General features: G+C 41.8%; 1 protein-coding gene and 1 long non-coding RNA gene across 2 annotated transcripts in view; one reads left to right on the top strand and one right to left on the bottom strand.

Moving 5' to 3' along the window:
* Nucleotides 1–10088, top strand: part of LOC122700129 (fatty acid desaturase 2-like protein FADS2B) — a 41507-nt gene extending 31419 nt beyond the window's left edge. The window contains exons 6-12 of the mRNA XM_043912781.1: nt 942–1002; nt 3614–3690; nt 3837–3949; nt 5651–5747; nt 7644–7723; nt 8458–8583; nt 9957–10088. Coding sequence (XP_043768716.1) covers nt 942–1002; nt 3614–3690; nt 3837–3949; nt 5651–5747; nt 7644–7723; nt 8458–8583; nt 9957–10017 — 615 coding nt within the window. The 3' untranslated portion in view covers nt 10018–10088. The remainder of the gene's footprint in view (nt 1–941; nt 1003–3613; nt 3691–3836; nt 3950–5650; nt 5748–7643; nt 7724–8457; nt 8584–9956) is intronic.
* LOC122700543 lies at nt 920–25318 on the bottom strand. The gene is made up of 5 exons (XR_006342803.1): nt 25249–25318; nt 9926–10033; nt 2437–2499; nt 1154–1164; nt 920–1052 (listed from the first exon to the last, which is right to left on the bottom strand). It is a non-coding gene; the product is annotated as an uncharacterized LOC122700543 (long non-coding RNA).
* Nucleotides 25319–27648: the final 2330 nt, after the last annotated feature.

Raw genomic sequence — 27648 nt, 5'->3', positions numbered from 1 at the left:
GCAAATGACTATCATTTCTTTATCACCATGACATTTATTTTTATTTACAATAGTAAGAGAAAGAAGGGTCAAGTCTAATATCGAAATAACAGAAGAAATATGTAGAAGGGAAGGTATCAAAAGAATGGGAAAAGCAAAAAATTAAACACGGCTCACAGTGTTTTAAGTGACTGACATATGGTAAAATTATAGAGGAGATCTGAATTATCATTCATTCATTAATTCCTTCAACTAAACATTTATTAAGTGTCTCTTAGGTAATAGAGATAAACCATTACTTCTATGCTTCCTCTTAAGATACTTGCTGCCTTTGTACATTTGGACACAGACTAAATTAACTAAGAAGACCCCTAGGAAATGACTCAAATTCCCAGTGGTAAGATTATATATTATCAAGCCTTAAAATGAGTAAATCACAGCATGAGATCCACGATGGAGTCAAAGGAGGAAAGATGAAGTAGATACTAGAGGTTATGACTATGTGTCTTATAACACAACCATTCAACAAATACCTGTTAAATGGATGAATAGATACAAGCAGACTGTGCTTCAAGCAAAATTCTAAGCACATAGTTTGAAGAAGACCTTAAAAACTTATCAGAAATATTTCTCCTGAATCACCATTCCGTTCCACACCAGGACAAATATTTTAAAATGGCTCCCATGGGAATAATAATAAACAATCACAATCCCTGAATTCAAATGGGATAAGCCACCCCTGCAAGAACTGCCCACATTTAAATAAAGAAAAAGGCACCACAGTATTTCCGCCCCCTTCAGTTCTGGTTCTTCAGTGGCTTCAGTTTGACAGTAAATGAACTCTGACCAGGTGGCTCTTTCTATAGAGATTCTACACACACACACACACACACACACAACCTTGAGTATAATAACAGAAGTCTATATTGTTCTTACTTTAGTTTTATTCTCTCTTCATTCAGTATGGCAGGAACAAAATCAAATTCATCAACTACGAGAAGCAGCACCTGTACTTCTGCACGGGTGAGTCCCAGGGGGCCACAATCCTTATCTTCCCATTTCCTTGAAGCAAACTGTTGTCAAACCAGAAGGCATGAATGAAATCCTCCCACAGAGAGACGATCCCATGTCTTGTTGTGCCTCAAAAAAGCAGCATGCTTTATTTCAGACTTACCTGGGTGAAATCTGAAAAGGAAAACAGAAGAGTAATTAGGCATTCTTAATGGGCATCTCATCACTCTGGCTGCTGTACAGGGAAGGAGATGTTCCAAGAAGGATGGGAGGCAGGATTCCAATCAAGGGGTCTAGAATATGTGACTCTTGTGCTGGATAAACTAAATACAATACTTATGAAGAAGAAAAGGATAGTGTATATGCATAGGGAGGAAAAATAGGAAAAGAATGCTCAAGTACTGACAGTAGGTGCCAGAAAAAGCAGAGTCTCGTGAATAAAAGTCATCTGCAGAGCTTCTGTGTGAAAGAAAGTTGACTGTTCCCACAGCTTACATACAGCTGGAGAACATATTTTAGTGGACAGATACACACACACACACATATAAGATAGATCTGGACATGTTCTAGGCTTGAGAGAAAATAGGGTAGCTGAATAATGCTAATACCAATGAAACTATTAGAAGCAAAAATGTTCTGCTCTTAACCAAGTCAAACTGATGATAGCTCACAAAGGAAAGTTTAGGACCCCAAAATATGCTCGTCTAAAACATGCTTACTCATTTGGAAAAGAAACCCAAATAAGGAAAGATTCCAAACATTTCCTGTAGATCAGTGGTGCTCACCTAAGAGCATAGTTGCCCCCAACATTTGACACCGTATAGATACTTTTTTGATTATCAAAACAAAGCGGGAGAATGGTACTGACATCCATGGGGCAGAAGCCAGGGGTGTCATGAAATGCCTTACAGGACACAGAACAGCCCTGAACAGTAAAGAATTATCTGACCCTAAGATGCCAGCAGTGTTAAGATTGAGAAGCGGTTGCAGATGATCTGGCTCACCCAAACACTGGCCACCAGTGGTCATCTGTCTCCTGCCTGACCGGGGTGGCCTGTGAGTCCATTTCTTAAGACACGAGGCTCAACCACCACTGCAGCCTCTTCCAGTGCTAGAATTCTGAGGACTTCTCCTAGTGCGGTTATTCTCTTTCATGACCAAAAAGGGTGTGGAGGACACTGGTTCCCCAGTTTGAAAGGGAACTATTCCAGCCCAGACAGATGTGTATTCACATAAGAAAAACTGTTGGGGTCTCTTGTCTGAACTCTCCTCCTGTGTGTAGTAAAACAATACAGCCTTAGCTTATGAGGAATGGGTGAATATTTTAGCTTCACTGCAGAATGCCCAGCTTACAAACCACATCATCCTCAGGAACTGTTTCATTTTGTCATTTTCTTTCAAATGTCTTCAACTTAGTATGACATGTACAAATGAGTCATACTTAACCTGTCAAAGGGAGATGAAGCTTGACATTTCATAAAGGTGGCGAGACAGCTTCCATGCAGATTCCTGTAGTAAGGAAAGGTACTTCAGTATAAGCTGAACTCAACTCTCAGAAAAGAAAGTTGGGAGACTTTTAAAACACTGGGACATGCTAAAGGAAATTAGGGAAAGAGGATAAAGGGAGGGGAAGCTGGTCATGTGGTTAAGCCATGTGTGTCTTCTCACTGGTGCTTATCAAAGTCAAACTCCTTACCCTTCCAAAGACTGCAGGACAGAGCCCGATCCTCTAAGACTGTACTTCAAAGGGATGACTCCCAAATCCTTGAGAAAGACATTTCTGGGTCAGGGAAGATCCATCTCAGAGGGACAGAGTAAGAATTTTATAACTGTAAGTTTTCTAACAAATGATCGAAGAAAAAGGAGGTCAGAAGCCTACTGAACATGCATTAAGTTCTTTGGACAGTCTTGAACTTTCTCATGCAAGAATTTTAAGGGGGCTGGAGTCATCCCAAGAGCATGGCCTTGAACTGTTCTTAGAAACGATTTCTAGCATTTCTGTGAGTCTCTTAGTGTGTAGGGTGGACAAAATCATCTGTGTTGACAGTTCACAGACTTTGAAAGTTTGCAGGTCAAGTTTGGAGCCTAGTCAGGAAGGGGACTCCAGAGCTTCTGGCTCAAGTTTGATCAAGGAGAGAGTTGTCAAAGTCTGAAGCTTGTCCATATGACTCCTATGTGCTCCAGGCAACTTCAGTGGTCCTAGGGGATGAGCAGGTAAATAACTACCAGACCAGACTCAGTATGCCTGCTCTATATCTGCCACCTCGACATATTGTGACAGGGCTCAACACGAAGGATCATGAAGGACTGAAGGATTCCAGGGACCTTGAGAAAACTTGAAAGCTCAGAGCAGAAGCATTCCAGGATGCCTTCATCAGGAATGACTCAGATCTTCAAAGCTTCCCTAGTCTCCCTAAGGGTGCTTGAACCAAAGTCCTGGTTCAGCCTCAGAGACTCTAAAAGCCCAGCAGCATCCAGGATGTGGCTGTGGATCTCCATCTTGCATCCCTTCTCAGGGGAAATATTCCAGGGGTAGCATGCTAAGATCAACTCCCACTCGCTTCCACAGGAATCATATCTGCTTATTTTTTCACTATCCTCTTTCTTTTTTTTTTTTCCTCAGTTGGGGTCCACCTTTTCACGCCGGTAGCTTTTAACCTGAAATCCATGAAAGAGATGTACCAAAGAAGGTACTGGGAGGTGAGCAACTCGATTCCTTTTCTAGAGCTCGATCAGGCTAGTAGAAAAGGGGAACTGTGCATGCTTGGTCCTTTCCAGATGCAGGTTCCTTGAGTACCAGGATATAAGATTTAGCCAGTTTTATTTCCACTAGCTTAACTTTCAAGCACTTCTTTCTGCAGGACATTGCCTGGGTCAGCAGCTCTTACATTCGCTATTTCATCACATTTGTTCCTTTCTATGGACTCTTTGGAACCTTGGGGCTCATGTGCTTAGTCAAGTAAGTAAAGAATAATATTCCCCCACTCTTATTCTGGATGGTCCTCTTACCTTTCTTATCTGAGCTATTTATGAATAGCAATGATTAGCAGATTATGACACCAGACCAGATTCTAGTAGCTGAGATATTTCCAAGAAAATGTGGGATAAAACAGCTGAAATAGTTGAATGAGTTTCTTGGAAACTGAATTTGCCCAATCTTGCCTTTTTTCCCACATGATTAATTCCCAATTGCAGTATAGTAATCCCTCAGCATCTGAGGAGGATTATTCCCTGGACCCACCTCAGTTACCAAAATCCAAAGATATTCAAGCTCTAAAGTCATCTATTCATATATGTGGTTCCACAACTGAGAATTCAGGCAAACACTAATCTTGTAGTACTGTGTGTTTACTTAAAAATATCCACATTTAAGTGGACCTGCACGTTTCTCAAAGGACAATTGCATTCTGCCTGATCACCAAGTCCTTCAAACTGTAATCCAGCTGGACATCATAATTCTTACCGAAGATAGTAAGAGCCCAGCTTTTTAAAAAGTTATTTTATGACTAGAGATTTTCCCCACATCAAAAGCACTTTAAACTGAATCGCCCTGTTGACCTCGCGATGCATCCCTGCCTCATCACTCGCGTCCCTGCTCATAGCGGCGGCGGCTCCTCCGCGTCAGGCGGTTTGCTGACGGCTCACGGTGGGCCTCCCTGCTGGCTCAGACAGCAACGCGCCCGCCTGCATTGTGGGAGACCCGGGCTCCATCCCTGGGTGGGGGAGATCCCCCGGAGAAGGAAACGGCAACGTGCCCGCCTGCATTGTGGGAGACCCGGGCTCCATCCCTGGGTCGGGAGGATCCCCCGGAGAAGGAAACGGCAACCCGCTCCAGTATTCTTGCCTGGAAAATTCCATGGATGCAGGAGCTAGTGGGCTACAGTCCACGGGGTCGCAAAGAGTCATACATGACTGAGCGACTTCACTCACTCTACATGCATTATCTTATTTGATGTAATAAAACAATGCACAACCAGGCAATGTAGATAGTATCAATTTCATTTTTCTGGTAAGAGAACTAAAGTTCAGAGAAATGAAATCACTTACTCAAGAGCAAATAAGGGCCAGTAGCAGTGCCAAATCACAACTCGTCCCCAGTTCTATCTGATGACAACAGCCAAACTGTTAATCACATTGCATATATGCTTAAGTTGTTGTCACTATAGTCGCTAAGTCATGTCTAACACTTTTGTGACCCCATGGACTGTAGCCTGCCTGGCTCCTCTGCTCTGGGGGTTTCACAGGCAAGAATACTGGAGTGGGTTGCCATTTCTTTGTCCAGGGGATCTTCCTGACCCAGGAATCAAACCCAGATCTCCTGCACTGGCAGATGGAATCTTGACCACTGAGCCACCAGGGAAGCCTGACCTTCAGTTATCTAGGGTCTTCTGAGCCTTGCACCAACGCCTTCAGAAAATACTGGGGACGCTGCTCTGGTACAGTAGGCTGCAAGACAGGGACTGTGACTGATACCTAGTGTGTAATCTTCAGATATCAAAGGTCTGCAAAGATGAAAAACAAATAACCACCACTTTATTGCAACCTTTGAGTCACTGCCATTTCCTCTAACGCTCAGCCAGATCTGCCAGTGGGTATGCAAGCCCAGTGACTGGAACTGAAACATCCCAAGAAGTGGTATCTTCCTTTTATTCTCTTAAAGGTTTCTTGAGAGTCCATGGATTGCATATGTTACCCAGATGAGCCACATACCAATGAAAATAAGCAAAGAGGAGAACCAGGACTGGTTCAGCACTCAGGTAATAATGCTGTTCTTGGGAAAGCATCCACCAAAGCATCCTGATTACCATCTGCTTACCTTACATAATACTTATTGGAGGCTTACAGGGGCCAGGCTTTGTCAACTGTTTTGCATGTAGCTACATGCTCAGAGTACTCCCACTTCACAAATGGTAAAATTGGGGTATGAATAAGTTATATAACTTGTGTAAGATCACACAGCTAATAAGTGGTAGAAGCAAGTTTTATTTATTTATTTATTTGGCCACACTGTGTGGCATGCCGGGTCTTAGTTCTCCTACCAGGGATCAAACCTGTGTTAAGCACACAGTCTTAACCAGTAGACCAGTGGGAAATCCCTAGAAGCAGGTTTTAAACCTCGGGAGTTTGATTTCAGAAACTTTGCTCTTAACCAAGGCTTAATAAACTATAGTCCAAGGGCCAATCTAGTCCAGTCTGTGTTTTTGTAGTTCTATTGGAACACAGCCACATTTATACATTACATATTCTCTGATAACTTTCATTCTAAAACAGCAGAACTGTGTAGCTGTGATGCAGAATTAAAACATTTACTGTGCGGCACTTTACAAGCAAGGTTTACTAAACCTGCCTCAACATGATACAGTCTTTCAACGAATCTCACACTCCTAGAATAACAGAATGGAGAACCCTGCAATCCCCCTCATTTCATTGTATAGATAGTGGGGCCCAGAGGGGAGACTCAGCATTCTCGGGGAGAATGCAGCTAACAATTAAAAGACTTGTGACCCATGTAGAATACCACTGCCCCCTAAGCCTGACACTGGCTGTGTTGTGATTACCTGGAGAATCCAGGCATCATACTGCTTCCTTCTCCATGCTCATTTCCAAGTTCAGTGGACACTCCACACAGCAGTGGTTCTCAATCTTTTTGATCGAGAAACCACTCTCAAAACTTATTGAGAATGTGAAAGAGCTTTCTTTTGTGGAGGTTATATCCACTGATACTTACTGTATTTGAAATTGAAACTGAGAGTTTTAAAATATGTATTAATTGATTTAAAAAAAAAACGAGATAAAGTCAATAAAGGTTAACATCAGAGTGATGACATCATCCCATGTTTAATAGTCTCTGGAAAAACCCATGGTATAAGCATGCATGAACAAGAATGAAAAAGGCAAATACTGTCTCAGAAGTATTATGGGGATCATTTTGACCTTGAAGATTCCCTGAAAGTGTCCTAGGGAACCCCAAGGTGCTCTAAAGTACACTTCAAGGAACCCTGACATAGAACAACTGCAAAAATAACGTTAAAAATGGCAACAACCCTAACAAGAATTAAATCTTAGAAAGGCACTGAATAAAAGTCACATTCATGAGCATTCTACATAGTCTGGAGAATCCTATAAACTTCTTGTCAGTCTGTCTTTGTGTAAAATAAAATACATTAGATTAAAAAGGAAGCTACTTGTATATATTAATATATTAATAAATGTATTTCTAGGCACAGAGCCCTTGATTAAAGCCCATGCATGCTTTATTCCCCATTCAGAAGTCCTTTAAGTCTATTCTGTGGTAATAACATTCAAACTCCTATAATTTCTACAAGAGTCCTACAATCCCACTTCCGTATGCCAAAGTCCTTACTCACAATACCTTAGTCTTCTGATTTTGAGGGCTGATAGTGACTTAGTCCTCTCAGATCCTATTCACTTCTTTATATCTATTGCCTTATCTATACTTCTTAGCAAAATGCCTTATTTCCTTTATAGTTGCAAGGTCCCTGAGACCTGGGACTTATTTCTATCCCTCATGGTTTGTGACACAAAATGCATACTCAATCAGCACATGTTGAATGATGGATAAATAAAAGAGTAACTAAATCTCTTGTTTGTCACGGGCTCATTTACATCTAATGTAAGCTTTTTCTTTGCAGGTCTTGGCCACCTGTAATGTTGAACAGTCCTTTTTCAATGACTGGTTCACTGGGCACTTGAACTTCCAAATTGAGCACCAGTGAGTAAGAGAAACAGTTCATGATAAAGGGCAAGGGCTGTCACTAATAACTGCCCTCCATATAGTCCAGAGCGGAGCAGAAGACTCACCAACTTAAGGGAAAAAAATGAACCAGGGCTCTCTAAAGGATGCTATTTTTCAATTAACAACAATGATAGATAAGGGAAGAAAGAAATGGAGGAAGTGTCACAATTGTGAGTAAATGGAGTGAAATCTTGGAAAAGTATCAGTGACTCAGTTTCCAGATTCCTATGGGCTTAGAAATTGGCGATTTCTTTGCATTTGCTTTGTTGGCAAAACCTAAGAAATATCAGGACACTTGGGTAACCAACTTGTGTTCAAACTTAACTATGTTATAATTCAAATATTTTCTTATCTGTGTCTTTGGAGCCAAGTTTACAAAATAACTAAGGAAGTGGAGTCCCTGCTGCAATTTCTAAACGGTATCTGAAAATACTTTACCAAAGGATCAGTTACAGAGAGGAAACGGGTAGTTCACTGCTGCTGTTCATGGGGTCGGAAAGACTCAGACATGACTGAGCGGCTGAACTGAACTGAACTGAAGGGATAAGATGAGTCTGCCAGCAAGTCTTTTAACTTTCCAGAACTAAAGAATTGTGCAAGGTCAAGGTTGGGTCTCTGTGGCTGATACCATTTTATTTTCTAAAAGAAGGAAGGGAACTTTGGGTTTCTCCTTAGGTCTGAAAAGTTGTATATCTCCTCTGTTCCCCTAGTCTGTTTCCCACAATGCCACGCCATAATTATCACAAGGTGGCACCTCTGGTGAAGTCACTGTGTGCCAAGCATGGACTGCCGTATGTGAACAAGCCCATGTTGAAGGCATTTGGAGATACTCTCAGGTAATAACAGTCCCCCAATCCACAGCTCTCATTTCCCTTCACTGCTGGTCCCCAGACTCTTCACTGCTTTATCAATCATCATTCAGTCAATAGCTATTTATTAAGGAACATTCATGTGCCCAGCATGGACAGGAGGCTTTATAAGGAGCAACACTAACAGAGAAATGATAACAGTCATTCCTACCATTTACCTGCTGCCTTCTAGGTACTTCTTAGTGAAAATACCTTGGTGCCCTACTAAATTACAAGCTTCTTATAAACCAGGGTTCTGTATTATTTGTCTTTGTATCACCCACAAAGCCTTGACATGCTTTAGAACTTAACCAGTAGAAGGGACTCTCCGTTCATCTGGATCAGGGTTGAAAACTAAGATGCTTGCAGGCTCTGGTGGGACAGGCAGGGGTGACTCTTCCTATAGGAACTGAGAAGCCACACTCATCCTAAAGCATGCACAGTTACCTAGAAAATCCTGTGCTCATCAAATTAACAGCCAAAACCTTGGTTGAATATTTTTTATCTTCAGATTAGGAAAAAATATTTATTAATATGAATAAATAAGCCATCAAGGCTAGACCTGGTCAGATCTGATCCCTGAGCAGTAATCCATCTTCACTTTCTACCACTGCCCTCTTCCTTTCCTGGCCTCCAGATATCTGAACCCCCTTCAGTTGCTACAGAACTCCCTGCCCCTTGCCCATGACACATCCTTGCTCACCTTTACTTCTACCTAGAATAATCTTCCAACCTGCCTCCCCCCGCCCCCGTCACCTTCTCAAGTTCCATTCACTCTCCAAAGTTCACCTGAAAGGTCTTTTCTTCATCTCAGTCCTCCTTTTCCCCCAAGACTAAACCTGTCACATGCTTGCTTCTCTTCATGTCTGACTTTTATCACAATCATGATTAAATAGCATGTTGGGTAATATGTGTCTCCCAGTGCAGACCAGGAACTCCAGGTGGACAAGACTCTCATCACTCTTATTCACTTCTGTGTCACCAGAGCCTAGAAAAATGTTTCACTTTATAAAGTAGGAGAGGTAGGTGGATACAGGACGAGTTGGTTTATAGTCATATGGTTTATCTTACAGAGATTCAGCAGAGCTTTTTCTTTTAATACTGGAGAAAAGGAAAGTGATGCTTTGGAGTACAGAAAAGCATAAAACAAAATATCAGTCTCCTCCATATAGAAAATGTGAACTCACCTTCATAAGTCAGAGTATTTGACTCCCTCCGCCGGACAAGATAGAAAGAGGTCTTTCAGATATAGTTGAAAATGACAATGTTGTAAAGTATTAAGTAAAAGAGCAAATGTTCCATGAAGTAGCTCCTTTGACCTGAGTCTTACCCGCTCATGATTTTGTCTGCTCCTCTTGCAGGGCCCTGAAGAAGTCCGGAGCCCTCTGGAAGGAGGCTTACTGCATGCATCCACAAACATAATGCAGATGTGCAGGTGCTAAAGAGAAAACCACAGGCCCCAAAAGTGTCACTTGTGCTAAAGCCCATGGTACCAAAACTCTACAATACCTGACATAATTGCAGTTACAGCCTTCCCCAGAATTGTTATCTTAATCAACTAGTCTGGAATTTTTGGGTAGGCAATGTGCTGTGTTTTACTCCTTCTCCATTCCTGCCCCTGGCTCAGAGAAAACCCTTGTAATCCCTCCCCCAACGGGGAAAAAAAAAAAGTGTCTGCCCTCAATATACTTTGCTGATGGCTTCCTTGCCCCTCCTTTCTTCCTATAAAAACCTTCCATTTGCACAACCCCTCAGAATTCCCTTCTGCTTACTAACTGGGATATTGCTTGATTCAGAAGTCATTGAATAAAGCCAATGAAGTCTTCAGATTTACTCAATTGAATTTTTAACAGCTTGTTCAATAAGATTCCCAGAGGAGGACACTCAAGGTCTATTACTTTCACAACTTCCCAGATCACTGAGTGTGGCGTTAGAATTCAGATGATCAATCCTGTGGATCATGTCTGCCCTCTGCTCACTATCCACATGAATAAAGATGGCTTAATTGGGCAGACTTCCATTTAAACTAAATGACTCATGAGAGTTACGTTACAGTCCTACCTGAAATTCTTCAGTGGATTCCCATTGCCCTTGGAATAAAGTTGCAATCTGCAACCTGGTGATTGCCAGCAGACGACCAGCACCGGCCTTCCTCCAGGAACCCTCTCCCGCCTTGTGCCACTCCCTCCCTCAGCTTCAGGCCCAGGCAGCCAAAGCAGGCACAAGGGAAGAATGTCTGACCTCAAATAACACCCAAAAACTAAGTCTCCGCACCACCTCCAGGGAACCTAAGGATCAGGACATGACTAGAACTTGAATGCCAGAATCTTTTTAGAAGTGAAGGGTTCTCCATCCTAGAAGATCCCAGGTTGACGCTTCAACCATATCCTATCATAAATGGACAAGTTCCAAAGTCCACTAGTTGAAACCTGCTCCACCAACATTTCTGCTAACTAATACATCCTCCACAAACTCATAATGTTTGACCGAACCCCAGATCAAAGACACAGATTTGAGCCCTTCCCATGTCTCCTTGCCAGTTGGCCTCAAAATAAAACTCTTCTCAAGAGCTGGTCCCATAGTATTGCTTTCTACATGCTTCAAGCAGTGAGCCCTTTGCTTGGTAAAGATTTCAGGGAAGCCGCCCCATTAATTCAAGGCCTCCTTGTGATATACTCTGTAGTAATTACTAGAGGTATATTTTTACATCCATTTGTGTGATTCCTTAGTCTTCTGCTGTAACCTGCAATATCCATAAAAGTAGAGACTGCCTGACATGATAGAGACACTCAATGAAGACATGCAGAAGGAAGGAAGGCAGAGAGGGAGCTGGAGGGGAGAAATGAAGGAGGGAAAGAAGGAAGTGTCAACTATAAATTGGCACTTGACAGCTACCTCTACAAGGAATAAATCAAGTGCTGCTGCAGCTGCTGACATTAATACCCTCTGAAAAAAATTTAGAGTGGAGAACAGGAATGAGGCACTCTGTGCTCTTGGAAAAACTGGCAGGACAGGTCTTCAGATAGTTAGATATTTTCAGGAGAAGATTTTTTCAGCCCAGTTATTACATCTGTTCATATCCAGAAAAACTCATTAATGGTGAATCTGCTCCTCATGACTAGCAGCAAATATCTGCCAAAATGTGTGCATGACTGCAGGTCCCCTCTTCACTAAAATCATATACGACACTTACCTTATCCCCTAACAAGACCCTGAAATGTTTTCAGAGATAAAAGAACAAAACTGAAAGTCAGGCAGCAGTTCCTCTTTGGAGCAGTTTCTCAGAGCTATCAGAAATGCTGTCTCCCAGGCTGGAGTCCTCATTTTGCTCCAACAAAACCTAACTCACAGCTCTCATGTTGCGCCTTTCTTTCAGTCTACAGGAGGAAGGAAGGGAGGGAGGGAGGGAGGATGCAGGAAGACAAAGCTGTGTGTAAATGTTGCTGTTGTTCAGTAGCTAAGCTGTGTTGAACTCTTTGTGACCCAGTGAACTGCAGCACCGCAGGCTTCCCTGTCCTTCGCTGTCTCCCGGGGTTTGCTCAAACTCATGTCCATTGAGTCAGGGATGCCATCTAACCATCTCATACTCTGTCGCTCACTTCTCTTCAGTCTCTCGTAGCATCAGGGTCTTTTCCAATGAGTCGGCTCTTCAAAATAGGTGGCCAAATCCTGAAGTTTCAACTTCAGCATCAGTCCTTCCAGTGTATACTCAGGGTTGATTTCTTTTAGGATTGACTAGTTTAATCTCTAGGCTATCCAAGGGACTCTTGAGAGTCTTCTCCATTACAATGGAAAAGCAACAATTCTTTGGAGCTCAGTCTTCTTAATGGTCCAAATCTCACATCTGTACATAACTACTGGAAAAACTAAAGCTTTGACTATATGGACCTTTGTTGACAAAATGCTGTAAATGTAATTCCTTCTAATTAGAGAGTAAGATGAATTTTATCAAACTTGTAAGGAGCATTTCTATATTCTAACTGAATTATTAAAATTCTTAGCAACAGTTATGAGCATCTCCTAAGCTGTAAATACTGAGTTGCACCCTTCATAAGTATTATTCCATTTAGTCCTCACACAGTTAGAAAAGGCAAGTTTTATAATTAATCTCATTTTATAAATAAAAACATGAGACTTAAGGGAGGCCAAGCAACTTGCCTGATGGCACAGGTAAGTTGAGTATAGTCTCAGATGCAGGGATGTCTGACTCTGTAGTAAACATTCAAAAACATTCAAGAAACCAAAAGTAAAGGGGAATTAAGTTGCATTACAAATCATGAGCAGTGGGCACATTTGAACTAATAGTTTCCCAGGAGCTGATGGAATATGCATTAAAGTAGTTATCATTCCACCTCACTAAGAACAGCCACCTGGGGAGGGGAAGATACAAGAAACATAGGACAGGCACAGCAGCAGCATAGTAAGAATGCCTGATAGCTAGTCTCTACTCCCCAATCCTTAAAGAGTATTATCCAACTCAGAAGAATTCACTGGGAGAGATTCAAGCAGAGATTTAAACTTTCAGAAGGGACAGACACTGCAAAAAGCATGGAAGAACAGAACAGAGAATTGGATTCGAGATTTTGGGATAACATAGCATGAATTCAACCTGGGAAAAGTTCACTTTCCCTGTGGCTTTTCTCTGACACTCTATTTTCTTGAAAGTCTCCCTCCTTTTGATAGAATCAGGTAGTAAAAAAATTGCCTACATTTTCAGTCGGGCATTAGATAAGGGTGACTGATTGAATTAGAAATCAGGAATCTCAGTCCTAGTTTCAGCTCCTCAGTACGCTGCTATGAAATTGGCCGTGTCTCTCACACATTGCCTCAATCTGTAAAATACGTGGATGCATAATATTACCTGGCTTATTTGCAACATAGCATTGCTGGGACAACCAAATAAAGTAAGGCAATTAGAATACTTTCATAAGCCAGGAGCACTCATTTAGATGCTGGTTGTTATTAATGTAATGAAGGTTCCTCCCATCCTGGATCATCAAAATCAAGAGCAATTTCGAGGTCAAGCAGATTCACAGGACAGAAAGACACTGAACCATCTTAATGGTGAAGAGGGCACATTTCCTTCGATGAGAGGATTATGAGTCACAAGTCAGACCATGATTTCTCCTATCACAACAGGTAACACCTGGGAGTCACCTTCCACTTCTGACTTTACTCAGTTCCCTGGAACCAGCAGCCAGATCTCAAGCCAGAGGAATAGTGAGTCATGGGCTCTAGTTTCCCAACTTCCAATTAACCATGTGAGTGCACAACGCTCTAGTGGAAATCTACCAAATCTATCATTTGTTGCTTAAACAATATACTGTAAAGGATTTTCTTGACTATTCTCTTGCTAATCATTGACCTGAAGGACACAAAATATAGACTAAGCTTAACTCTACTCAGAGGAGGAATATAATCAGGTACATATTTTTGCACACACTTATTTATGAAAATTTGCATAAAGACAGTTGTGTTGAAAGAATTTACAAGTGAACATCTATCTGTTTAGCCATAATCAAAATTTTGAAGTTACATTTTAGTAAACTTGTTTTATTTTATATATATCCATCTACCTGTCTATATATCCATTAATCTATCCTTTTCACGTGCTTCAAAGTAAATTTCCAGGGGCTTATTTTTAAAACTAAACCTCAGATTATGCAAATAACAAAGTTCATTTCTCATCTTCAATAAAGAATTGTGTAGCAGCTTCACCTTTAAGGGAGTTTTATTGGAATTTTGCAACGTGAAGGGAATACAACATGGTTAATATCGTGCAAAATAAATTAATTCAGTACAAACCTTCTTGTGCAAACCTTTATCCTTCATTATTTATTGAGCACTTCAATATTTTTTGAGTGCTTATCATGTGTCAGACTTGGACCAGTTAATGTGACCCAGAGACCCAGGAGCCCAGGTTCTTGAAGCTTACAATCTAGTATAAAAAATAAATAAATATATATATAAATGGAAGAAAATCCAAAATCGTCACATCTGAAGAAAACAAAAGGATGTTTTGAGAGTGATAAGCAGGGACTAATCAAAATAAGGAGGGTCATGGAAAAGTGACCATAAGAAGAATATGAAAGAGTCTGCAATCAGATTCGAAGGAGCAGCGAAGGAACAGTGGCATCAACCAAGTGCAAAGGCCCTAAGGCAGGAATAAGCTTCTGTTCAAAGAACACAGCAGGAGGCCTGAATGACAGTGGAATAGTGTCCCAGTTTTTCCCTCAATGTTACTTCAACTTCATTTCTTCAGTGTATTTTGCCTTGACTTTTCAGGGGCATTCAAAAATAATTTTCTAGATAAGCAACAAGGATAAATTATAGAGCACAGGGAATTATAGCCATTATCTTGTAATAATTTTAGTGGGGTATAAACTGTAAAAATGCTGGAGCATCATGATGTACACCTGAAACTTAAAATAATATTGTGAATCAATGACACTTCAATAAAAAATAATAAAAGTATTTTCTATTATTTGTACAAGCATAGTTTTCTCTGGGAAATTCTCCCAGATTTAACTGACTAGGTAAATCTCCCTTCATGAGCTCTGTGTCCTATGTGCCTCACTTATACAATTTATTTCTGCCTGTGCAACCACTGAAAACTGAAAACTCCATGAGGGTAGTGACCACCCTGTATGTTATTACCATTTTATCACCAGGCCCACTCCAATGTTTGGCATTGACCAGGTATTCAATAATTTTTAAGGAATAATTAATCATTCTTCTCTTAACAAGCATTCCAAAACTCCTTGTAATTGCTGCCTAGAATCCAGCTGTAATCCTGATGCTCTCTGTTCCATATGGAGATTCAGTTCAGCTCAGTCACTCAGTCGTGTCTGACTCTTGCGACCCCATGAACCACAGCCCACCAGGACTCCTTGTCCATTACCAACACCCGGAGTCTACACAAACCCATGTCCATCGAGACGGTGTTGCCATCCAGCCATCTCATCCTCTGTCATCCACTTCTCTTCCTCCCCTCAGTCTTTCCCAGGATCAGGGTCTTTTCACATGAGTCAGCTTTTCACATCAGGTGGCCAAAGTATTGGAGTTTCAGCTTCAGCATCAGTCCCTCCAATGAACACCCAGGACTCATCTACATTAGGATGGACAGGATGGATCTCCTTGCAGTCCAAGGGACTCTCAAGAGTCTTCTCCAACACCACAGTTCAAAAGCATCAATTCTTTTGTGCTAAGCTTTCTTTGTAGTCCAACTCTCACATCCATACATGACCACTGGAAAAATCATAGCTTCCACTAGACGGACCTTTGTTGGCAAAGTAATGTCTCTGCTTTTTAGTATGGCGTCTAGGTTGATCATAACTTTCCTTCCAAGGAGTAAATGTCTTTTAATTTCATGGCTGCAATCACCATCTGCAGTGATTTGGGAGCCACAAAAAATAAAGTCTTCCATTGTTTCCCCATCCATTTCCCATGAAGTGATGGGACCGGATGCCTTGATCTTAGTTTTCTGAATGTTGAGCTTTAAGTCAACTTTTTCACTCTCCTTTTTCACTTTCATCAAGAGGCTCTTTAGTTCTTCTTCACTTTCTGCCATAAGGGTGGAGTCATCTGCATATCTGAGATTATTGATATTTCTCCCTGTAATCTTGATTCCAGCTTGTGCTTCTTCCAGCCCAGCATTTCTCATTATGTACTCTGCATATAAGTTAAAGAAGCAGGGTGACAATATGCAGCCTTGACATACTCCTCTTCCTATTTGGAACCAGTCTGTTGTTGCATGTCCAGTTCTAACTGTTTCTTCCTGACCTGCATACAGGTTTCCCAATAGGCAGGTCAGGTGGTCTGGTATTCCCATCTCTTTCAGAGTTTTCCACAATTTATTGTGATCCACACAGTCAAAAGCTTTGGCATAGTCAATAAAGCAGAAATAGATGTTTTTCTGGAACTCTCTTGCTTTTTCAATGATCCAACGGATGTTGGCAATTTGATCTCTGATTCCCCTGCTTTTGCTAAAACCAGCTTGAACATCTGGAAGTTCACGGTTCACGTATTGCTGAAGCCTGGCTTGGAGAATTTTGAGCATTACTTTACTAGTGTGTGACAAGAGTGCAAATGTGTGGTAGTTTGAGCATTCTTTGGCATTGCCCTTTTTGGGGATTGGAATGAAAACTGACCTTTTCCAGTCCTGTGGCCACTGTTGAGTTTTCCAAATTTGCTGACATATTGAGTGCAGCACTTTCACAGCATCATCTTTCAGGATTTGAGTTAGCTCAACTGGGATTCCATCACCTCCACTAGCTTTGTCCCTAGTGATGCTTTTTAAAGCCCCCTTTACTTCACATTCCAGATTAAAAAATAATAATAATAACACTCCTAAGTGAAAGGAATTGTTAAAGCCTGCAACTCGGAACCCTTTGCTCAGTCAATTGAAAAAAGCTGCACAAGGGTTACTTGGATCTGTGTCACAGTGGAACAGACCCAAATGCTGACTCACACAAACTGAATTTGTATTCTGACACATGTTTTTTGGGGGAAGGAATAGGCAGAGCTGAAGAGATGAGAAAGTGAACGCTGCCCTAAACCACAATGTGGAGTTTTTAGCCCTAGATTTGGATTCTCTTAATAGTTATATATCTATTCTTCACTTACATTAGCAATGATTAGCATATTATGACACCAGACCACATTCTTGTAACCGAAATGTTTCCAAGAAAATGTGGGGTGAAGCAGCTGAAGTAGTTGAGTTTCTTGGAAACTGAATTTCCCAATAATGCCTTTTTTTCCCATGTGATTAATTCCCAATTGCAGTATAGTAATCCCTCAGCATCTGAGGAGGATTAGTCCCTAGACCCACCTCAGTTACTGAAATCCAAAGATATTCAGGCTCCATAGTCATCTATCCAGTATGTGGTTCCTCAACTGTGGATTCAGGCAAGCACTAATCTTGCAGTACTGTGTACTTAAAAATAGCCACATTTAAGTGGACCTGCGTGTTTCTCAAAGGACAATTGCATTGTGCCTGATCACCAAGTCCTTCAAACTGTAATCCAGCTGGACATCATAATTCTTACTGAAGGTAGTAGGAGCCCAGTTTTTTAAAAAGTTATTTTATGACTAGAGATTTTCCCCACATCAAAAGCACTTTAAACTGAATCACCCCGTTCACCTCGCGATGCATCCCTCCCTCATCACTCGCATCCCTGCTCATAGCAGCGGCAGGGGCTCCGCTGCGTCAGGCGGTGGGCTGACGGCTCACGGTGGGCCTCCCTGCTGGCTCAGACAGCAACGCGCCCGCCTGCATTGTGGGAGACCCGGGCTCCATCCCTGGGTGGGGGAGATCCCCCGGAGAAGGAAACGGCAACGTGCCCGCCTGCATTGTGGGAGACCCGGGCTCCATCCCTGGGTGGGGGAGATCCCCCGGAGAAGGAAACGGCAACCCGCTCCAGTATTCTTGCCTGGAAAATTCCATGGATGCAGGAGCTGGTGGGCTACAGTCCACGGGGTCGCAAAGAGTCATACATGACTGAGCGACTTCACTCACTCTACATGCATTACCTTATTTGATGTAATCAAAAATGCACAACCAGGCAATGTAGATAGTATCAATTTCGTTTTTCTGGTAAGAGAACTAAAGTTCAGAGGAATGAAATCACTTACTCAAGAGCAAATAAGGGCCAGTAGCAGTGCCAAATCACAACTTGTACCCAGTTCTATCTGATGACAACAGCCAAGCTCTTAATCACATTGCATATATCCTTAAGTTGTTGTTGCTTTAGTCACAAAGTCATGTCTGACTCTTTTGCAACCCCGTGGACTGTAGCCTGCCAGGCTCCTCTGCTCGGGGGGTTTCACAGGCAAGAATACTGGAGTGGGTTACCATTTCTTTGTCCAGGACATCTACCTGACCCAAGAATCAAACCCAGATCTCCTGCATTGGCATATGGAATCTTGACCACTGAACCAGCAGGGAAGCCTGACCTTCAGTTATCTAGGTATTTTCTGAGCCTTGCACCAACGCCTTCAGAAAATACTGGGGACACTGCTCTGGTACAGTAGGCTGCAAGACAGGGAGTGTGACTGATTCCCTAGTGTGCCATCTTTAGATATAAAAAGTCTACAAAGATGAAAAATAAATAACCACCACTTTATTGGATCTTTTGAGTTACTGCCATTTCCTCTAATGCTCAGCCAGATCTGCAAGTGGGTATGCAAGCCCAGTGACTGGAACTGAAACTCCCCAAGGAGTGATCACATCTTCCTTTTATTCTCTTAAAGGTTTCTTGAGAGTCCGTGGATTGCATATGTTACCCAGATGAGCCACATACCAATGAAAGTGAGCAAAGAGGAGAACCAGGACTGGTTCAGCACTCAGGTAATAATGCTGTTCGTGGGAAAGCATCCACCAAAGCATCCTGATTACCATCTGCTTACCTCAAATAATATTTATTAGAGGCTTGCCAGGGGCCAGGCACTGTCAGCTGTTTTGCATGTAGCTACATGTAGCTATGTGCTCGGAGTATTCCCACTTTAAAAATGATAAAATTGAGGTAGAATAAGTTATATAACTTGTGTAAGATCACACAGCTAACTGCTAGAAGCAGGTTTTAGTTATTTATTTGGCCACACTGTGTGGCATGCAGGGTGTTAGTTCTCCTACCAGGAATCAAACCTGTGTTTAGTACACAGTCTTAACCTGTGGACCAGCGGGAGTTCCCTAGAAGCAGGTTTTAAACCTTGGCAGTTTGATTTCAGAACCTTTGCTCTTCAGTTCAGTTCAGTTCAGTCACTCAGTCGTGTCCAGCTCTCTGCGACCCAATGAACCACAGCACGCCAGGCCTCCCTGTCCATCACCAACTCCTGGAGTTTACCCAAACTCATGTCCGTTGAGTCAGTGATGCCATCCAACCATCTCATTCTCTGTCATCCCCTTCTCCTCCTGCCCTCAATCTTTCCCAGCATCAGGGTCTTTTCCAATGAGTCAACTCTTCGCATCAGATGGCCAAAGTATTGGAGTTTCAACTTCAACATCAGTCCTTCCAATGAACACCCAGGACTGATGTCCTTTAGGATGAACTGGTTGGATCTCCTTGCAGTCCAAGGGACTCTCAAGAGTTTTTGCTCTTAACCAAGTCTTATAAACTACAGCCAAAGGGTCAGTCCAGCCCAGTGTGTGTTTTTGTAGTCTTATTGGAACACAGTCACACTAAGACATTACATATTCTCTATGATAGCTTTCATTCTTAAACAGTAGAACTGCATAGCTGTGATGCACAATTAAAACATTTACTGGGTAGCACGTTACAGGCAAGGTTTACTAAACCTGCCTCAACATGAATCTTTCAATGAATCTTTCAATCTTTCAATGAATCTCACACTCCTAGAATAACAGAAAGAAGAACCCTGGAATCCCCCTCATTTCATTGTATAGGTGGTGGGGCCCAGAGAGGAGACTGCCTTCTCTGCAAGCATGCTGTTAACGATTAAAAGATTTGTGACCCATGCGAATACCACTGCCTCCTAAGCCTAATACTGGCTGTGCCGTGATTAAGTGGAGAATCCAGACATCATACTGCTTCCTCCTCCATGCCCATTTCCATATTCAGTGGACGTTCCACACAGTAGTGCTTCTCAATCTTTGTGGTCAAGAAACTACTCTTAAAACTTATTGAGAACATCAAAGAGCTTTCATTTGTGGAAGTTATATCCACTGATACTTACTGTATTTGAAACTGAATATGAGAGTTTTAAAATATCTATTAATTTTAAAATAACAAGATAAAGCCAATAAAGGTTAACATCAGAGTGATGACATCATCCCATGTTTAATAGCCTCTGGTAAAACCCATGCTGTAAGCATGCATGAATGAGAATGAAAAAGGCAAATACTGTTTCAGAAGTATTATGGGGATCATTTTGACCTTGAAGATCCCCTGAAAGTGTCCTAGGGAGCCCCAAGGTGCTCTGAAGTACACTTTGAGGAACCATGACTTAGAATAACTGCAAAAATAACATTCAAAATGGCAACAACCCTAACAAGGATTAAATCTTAGAAAGGCACTGAATAAAATCACATTCATAAGCATTCTAAGTAGTCTGGAGAATCCTATGAACTTCTTCTCAGTCTGTCTTTGAATAAAATAAAATACATGAGATTAAAAAGGAAGCTACTTGTGTATATTAATAAATGTATTTCTATGCACAAAACCCTTGATTAAAGCCCTTGTATGCTTTATTCCCCATTTAGAAGTCCTTTAAGTCTATTCTGTGGTAATAACATTCAAACTCCTATAATTTCTACCAGAGTCCTACAATCCCACTTCCATCTGCCAAACTCCTTACTCATGACACCTTAGTCTTCTGATTTTGAGGGCAAATAGTGACTTAGTCCTCTCAAATCATATTTACTTCTTCATATCTATTGCCTTATCAATACTTCTTAGAAAAATGCCTTATTTCCTTTATAATTGTCAGGTCCCTGAGACCTGGGACTTATTTCTATCCCTCATGGTTTGTTACACAAAATGTGTACTCCATCAGCACTTGCTGAATGATGGATGAATAACAGAGTAATTAAATCCCTTGTTTGTCATGGGTTCATTTACATCTAATGTAAGCTTTTTCTTTGCAGATCTTGGCCACCTGTAATGTTGAACAGTCCTTTTTCAACGACTGGTTCACTGGGCACATGAACTTCCAAATTGAGCACCAGTGAGTAAGAGAAATAGTTCACGATAAAGGGCAAGGGCTGTTACTCGTAACTGCCCTCCATATAATCCAGAGCGGAGCAGTAGACTCGCAATCTTAAGGGAAAAAAATGAACCAGGATTCTCTAAAGGATTAACAACAATGTTAAGGAAAGGAAGAAAGAAATGGAGGAAGTGTCACAATTGTGAGTAAATGGAGTGAAATCTTGGAAAAGTATCAGTGACTCAGTTTCCAGAATCCTATGGGCTTAGGAATCTCTTTGCATTTGCTTTGTTGGCAAAACCTAAGAAAAATCAGGACACTTGGGTAACCAACTTGTGTTCAAACTTAACTATGCTATAATTCAAATATTTACTTATCTGTGTCTTTAGAGCTAAGGTTACAAAATAAATGAAGTGGAGTCCCTGCTGCAATTTCTAAATGGTATCTGGAAATACTTCACCAATGGGCCAGTTACAGAGAGGAAATGGGTAGTTCACGCCTTGATGCAAGTTAAAACATTGAGAGTCAGTTTCTCCAGAGTATTAGGGGAGAGGCTTTCCACATTCTCTTTGTCTAAGCCATGTGAGTCTATGATAGTCAAAGAAGGAACAAGACCTTATTTGTCCAAGGAATTTTTTTCCTTCTATTTGTCATATTAGGGCTTGAGAATTTCAGCAAAAAATTACTCATCATAGTTTTGTTAAAGGAGAGGTTTACATCCAAGACTGTCATCTGGCTGACTAATGAAAACTTGGGATTAAAAATCCATCTCTCCTCACTTCTTATTCCTTTCTTGGGACTGTTAGCTATTTACCATGACTTAATATACATTCATCTATTCTTGCTAAGGAAGTTAGAAAGACAGAAACTAAGACAGAGATTAGTAGGGGCAAGGTGGGAGTTTGAGTATCTCCAGATCTCTGGGTAGTTCTAAATGGTAGAAAGTTCTAAATCGTACACTTTCATTTGATCAGGCCAAAAATCAACAGTTGATGGAGCTAAAATATATTCTCTTAATTCTTCCTAAACACCTGCCACCCACAAGGCTTGTAGAGGGTTAAGAGCTAACTCATTTGAAAAGACCCTGATGTTGGGAAAGACTGAAGGCAAGAGGAGAAGGGGACGGTAGAGGATGAGATGGTTAGATGGCGTCACCGATTCAATAACATTAGTTTGGGTAAACTCCGGGAGTTGGGGATGGACAGGGAGGCCGGGCGTGCTGCTGTTCATGGGGTCAGAAAGACTCAGACATGACTGAGCGACTGAACTGAACTGAACTGAAGGGATAAGATGAGTCTGCCAGCAAGTCTTTTAACTTCCCAGAACAAAAGTATTGTGCAAGGTCAAGGTTGGGTCTGCGTGGCTGATCCCATTTTATTTTGTTAAAGGGGAGAGGGAGCTTTGGGTTTCTCTTTAGGTCTGAAAAGATTTATATATCCTCTGTTTCCCTAGTCTGTTTCCCACAATGCCACGCCATAATTATCACAAGGTGGCACCTCTGGTGAAGTCACTGTGTGCCAAGCATGGACTGCCGTATGTGAACAAGCCCATGTTGAAGGCATTTGGAGATACTCTCAGGTAATAACAGTCCCCCAACCCACAGCTCTCATTTCCCTTCACTGCTGGTCCCCAGACTCTTCACTGCTTTATCAATCATCATTCAGTCAATAGTTATTTATTAAGGAACATTCATGTGCCCAGCATGGACAGGAGGCTCTGTAAGGAACAACACTAACAGAGAAATGATAACAGTCATTCCTACCGTTTACCTGCTGCCTTCTAGGTACTTCTTAGTGAAAATACCTTGGTGCCAAACTTAATTACAAGCTTCTTATAAACCAGGGTTCTGTATTATTTGTCTTTGTATCACCCACAAAGCCTTGACATGCTTTAGAACTTAACCAGTAGAAGGGACTCTCCATTCATCTGGATCAGGGTTGAAAACTAAGATGCTTGCAGGCTCTGGTGGGACAGGCAGGGGTGACTCTTCCTATAGGAACTGAGAAGCCACACTCATCCTAAAGTTTGCACAGTTCCCTAGAGAATCCTGTGCCCATCAAATTAACAGCCAAAACCTTGGCTGATTTTTTTTTTTATTTTCAGATTAGGAAAAAGAAAAACAGTACCTTATTAATATGAATAAATAAGCCATCAAGGCTAGACCTGGTCAGATCTGACCCCTGAACAGTGATCCATCTTCACTTTCTACCACTGCCCTCCTCCTCAATATACTTTGCTGATGGCTTCCTTGCCCCTCCTTTCTTCCTATAAAAACCTTCCATTTGCACAACCCCTCAGAATTCCCTTCTGCTTACTAACTGGGATATTGCTTGATTCAGAAGTCATTGAATAAAGCCAATGAAATCTTTAAATTTACTCAGTTGAATTTTTGTTTAATAGCTTGTTCAATAAGCTTCCCATAGGAGGACACCAAGGTCTATTACTTTCACAACTTCCCAGATCACTGAGCATGGCGTTAGAATTCAGATGATCAATCCTGTGGATCATGTCGGCCCTGTGCTCACTGGCCACATGAATAAAGATGGCTTAATTGGGCAGGCTTCCATTTAAACTAAATGACTCATGAGAGTTATGTTACAGTCCTACCTGAAATTCTTCAGTGGATTCCCATTGCCCTTGGAATAAGGTTGCAATCTGCAACCTGGTGATTGCCAGCAGACTACCAACACCGGCCTTCCTCCAGGAACCCTCTCCCCCCTTGTGCCACTCCCTCCCTCAGCTTCAGGCCCAGGCAGCCAAAGCAGGCACAAGGGAAGAATGTCTGACCTCAAATAACACCCAAAAACTAAGTCTCCGCACCACCCCCAGGGAACCAAAGGATCAGGACATGACTAGAACTTGAATGCCAGAATCCTTTTAGAAGTGAAGGGTTCTCCGTCCTAGAAGATCCTATGTTGAAGCTTCAACCATATCTTATCCTAAAAGGACAGGTTCCAAAGCCCACTAATTGAAACCTGCTCCACCAACATTTCTGCCAACTCATAATACATCCTCCACAACTCATAATGTTTGATCGAACCCCAGATCAAAGACACAGATTTGAGCCCTTCCCATGTCTCCTTGCCAGTTGGCCTCAAAACACTCTTCTCAAAAGCTGCTGCCATAGTATTGGTTTCTACATGCTTCAAGCAGCGAGCCCTTTGCTTGGCAAAGATTTCAGGGAAGCCTCCCCATTAATTCAAGGCCTCCTTGTGATATGCTGCTACTGCTGCTGCTAAGTCGCTTCAGTCGTGTCCAACTCTGTGCGACCCCATACACAGCAGCCCACCAGGCTCCGCCATCCATGGGATTCTCCGGGCAAGAACACTGGAGTGGGTTGCCATTTCCAGTGAAAAGTGAAAGTGAAGTCGCTCATTCGTGTCCGACTCTTAGCGACCCCATGGACTGTAGCCTACCAGACTCCTCCGTCCATGGGATTTTCCAGGCAAGAGTACTGGAGTGGGGTGTCCTTGTGATATACTCTGTAGTAATTACTAGAGGTATATTTTTACATCCATTTGTGTGATTCCTTAGTCTTCCACTGTAACCTGCAATATCCATAAGAGTAGAGACTGCCTGACATTATAGAGACACTCAATGAAGACATGAAGAAGGAAGGGAGGGAGGGAGGGAGCTGGAGCGGAGAAAGGAAAGAAGGAATTTGTCAACTACAAATTGGCACTTGACAGCTACCTCTACAAGGAATAAATCAAGTGCTGCTGACATTCCATACCCTCTGAAAGGAATTAAGAGTGGAGAATAGGAATGAGGCACTCTGTGCTCTTCGAAAAACTGGCAGGAAAAGCCTTCAGATAGTTAGATATTTTCAGGAGAAGATTTTATGAGCCCAGTTATTACATTTGTTCATATCCAGAAAAGCACTAAACTCATTAATGGTGAATTTGCTCCTCATGACTAGCAGCAAACCTCTGCCAAAATGTGTGCATGGCTGCAGGTTCCCCCTTCACTAAAATCATATACGACACTTACCTCATCCCCTAACAAGACACTGAAATGTTTTCAGAGATAAAAGAACAAAACTGTAAGTCAGGCAGCAGTTGCTCTTTGGAGCAGTTTCTCAGAGCTATCAGAAATGCTGTCTCCCAGGCTGGAGTCCTCATTTTGCTCCAACAAAACCTAACTCACAGCTCTCATGTTGTACGTTTCTTTCAGTCTACAGGAGGAAGGAAGGGAGGGAGGGAGGGAGGAGGCAGGAAGAAAAAGCTGTGTGTAAATGTTGCTGTTGTTCAGCAGAATCGAGAAGTGGATTCGAGATTTTGGGATAACATAGCATGAATTCAACCTGGGAAAAGTTCCCTTTCCCTGTGGCTTTTCTCTGATACTCTATTTCCTTGAAAGCCTCCCTCCTTTCGATAAAATCAGGTAGTAAAAAAATTGCTTACATTTTCCGTCGGGCATTAGATAAGGGTGAATGATTGGATTAGAAGTCAGGAACCTCAGTCCAAATTTCAGCTCCTCAGTACCCTACCATGAAATTAGCCATGGCTCTCACACATTGCCTCGATCCTTAAAATAGGTGAGTGTATAATATTATCTGGCCTATTTGCATCAATGCATTGTTTGGACAGACAAATAAAGTAAGGTAAATAGAATACTTTCATAAGCCAGGAACACTCATTCAAATGCTGGTTGTTATTATTAATGTAATGAGGGTTCCTCCCATCCTGGACCATCAAAATCAAGAGCAGGTACAAGGTCAAATAGATTCTCAGGACAGAAAGACACTGAACCATCTTAATGGTGAAGAGGGCACATTTCCTTCAATGAGAGGATTATGAGCACAAGTGAGACCATGATTTCTCCTATCACAACAGGTAACACCTGGGAGCCACCTTCCACTTCTGACTTTACTCAGTCCCCTGGAACCAGCAGCCAGATCTCAAGCCAGAGGATTAGTGAGCCATGGGCTCCAGTTTCCCAACTTCCAATTAACCATGTGAGTGCACAACTCTTTAGTGGAAACCATGCCAAATCTATCACTTGTTGCTTAAACAATATATTGTAAAGGATTTTCTCGACTATTGTGAGGCTGTCACGGCTAACGCCATGACAGGCAGCCTAGATTAGGAGTAGGCCTGGTTTCCCGGGGTAACATAATTATCAGGCCACCTGGAGCCAGCCAATCAACATGTGCCTAGCAAGAAAAAGGGAACCTATCAGGGGAAAGCTGAAAGCCCACAAGGATTGGGCCAATAAAAATTGCCTTGCAACTGTGTAACCAATCCGCTTGCTCCAACTACCTGATTGTACCCAATAAATACCCTAGAGAACTGGGGCTCAGGGCCTTTTCGCCCTCACACCCTTGGTGAGGGCGGGAGGCCCTGGCTCGAGTCAGTAATAAATTCCCCTATTGCAAGTTGCATTGTCTCGAGGAGTCTTCTTTCCCGATTGGGGATCCAGACTATGGGCAGGACAATAGGAGTCCACACTTCTAAAGGGTGCAGCTTGGGATGGATATGGTCAGAGTTTCATTCCTCTCATTCCAGGAAAGGAATGAAATGAACATGGGTGCATGTTTTAAACTTTCAGAACACTAGGATCCCTTAGAGTTTGAAAGAGAAAGAGTCAGTAAATATATAAGGAAATGTCACTTTCCATCATTTGTTGAAAAATAAGCCCTTCTGTTCTAAATGAAGTATGTATTTCAAACTTTAAATAGATACAGAAAAGTGAAAGGAAGCAGCCTCTTTATGGAAGGTTACAGAAGGTTGAAGTAGAAATAGCAGCTAAATTTAGGGGGCCATATGTGCCATAAATTGGATTAAAAACTTTACATAGATTGTTTAATTTAATTCTTATGATAATTCTTTGGGCATGTTTATTTTATGTCTATTTTCAAGGCAAGCACCAGAGGCTTATAAAGGTTTTGTCACTTGCTCTAGTTTGTGCCGTGAAGAAGTATGGGAAAAGAGACTCAAACTCAGGTGGGTCTGTCTCCAGAACTGAGATCTCACCCTCTGCTGTACTGTAGTAACTGTACTACTGATGCTGTAAATGGTGATGAGAAGGAAGAGAAGCCAGACTTGCATGCACACAGACTACTACATATGGCTGTGAGTGAAGTTATTTGCTTTAAGGGTTTTGCCTCTCATTTCTATAACTCAATTGATTATCACACAAACTCCAATGATGTCAGCATAGATCGCCATTTAAAGATCAGTAAGACAGATCAAAAATAACTGATTCTGAGTTTTGTTTCAGGCAGTTCAAAGCTAGATAATTTTAATGAATCAATTAACCACATCAATAGATATGGTTTCTTCATTTCTAAAACAAGAATAATAATCATTCATGCCATATGCATTTCATACAGTTGTTTTATTATCAAATTAGGCCATTCATATGAAGGTCTGAGTAAATCATAAAGTC

The sequence above is a fragment of the Cervus elaphus genome, chromosome 1 (genome assembly GCF_910594005.1).
Source record: "Cervus elaphus chromosome 1, mCerEla1.1, whole genome shotgun sequence".
NCBI classification, from domain to species: Eukaryota; Metazoa; Chordata; class Mammalia; order Artiodactyla; family Cervidae; genus Cervus; species Cervus elaphus.
This window is presented reverse-complemented; position numbering and strand designations above follow the sequence as displayed.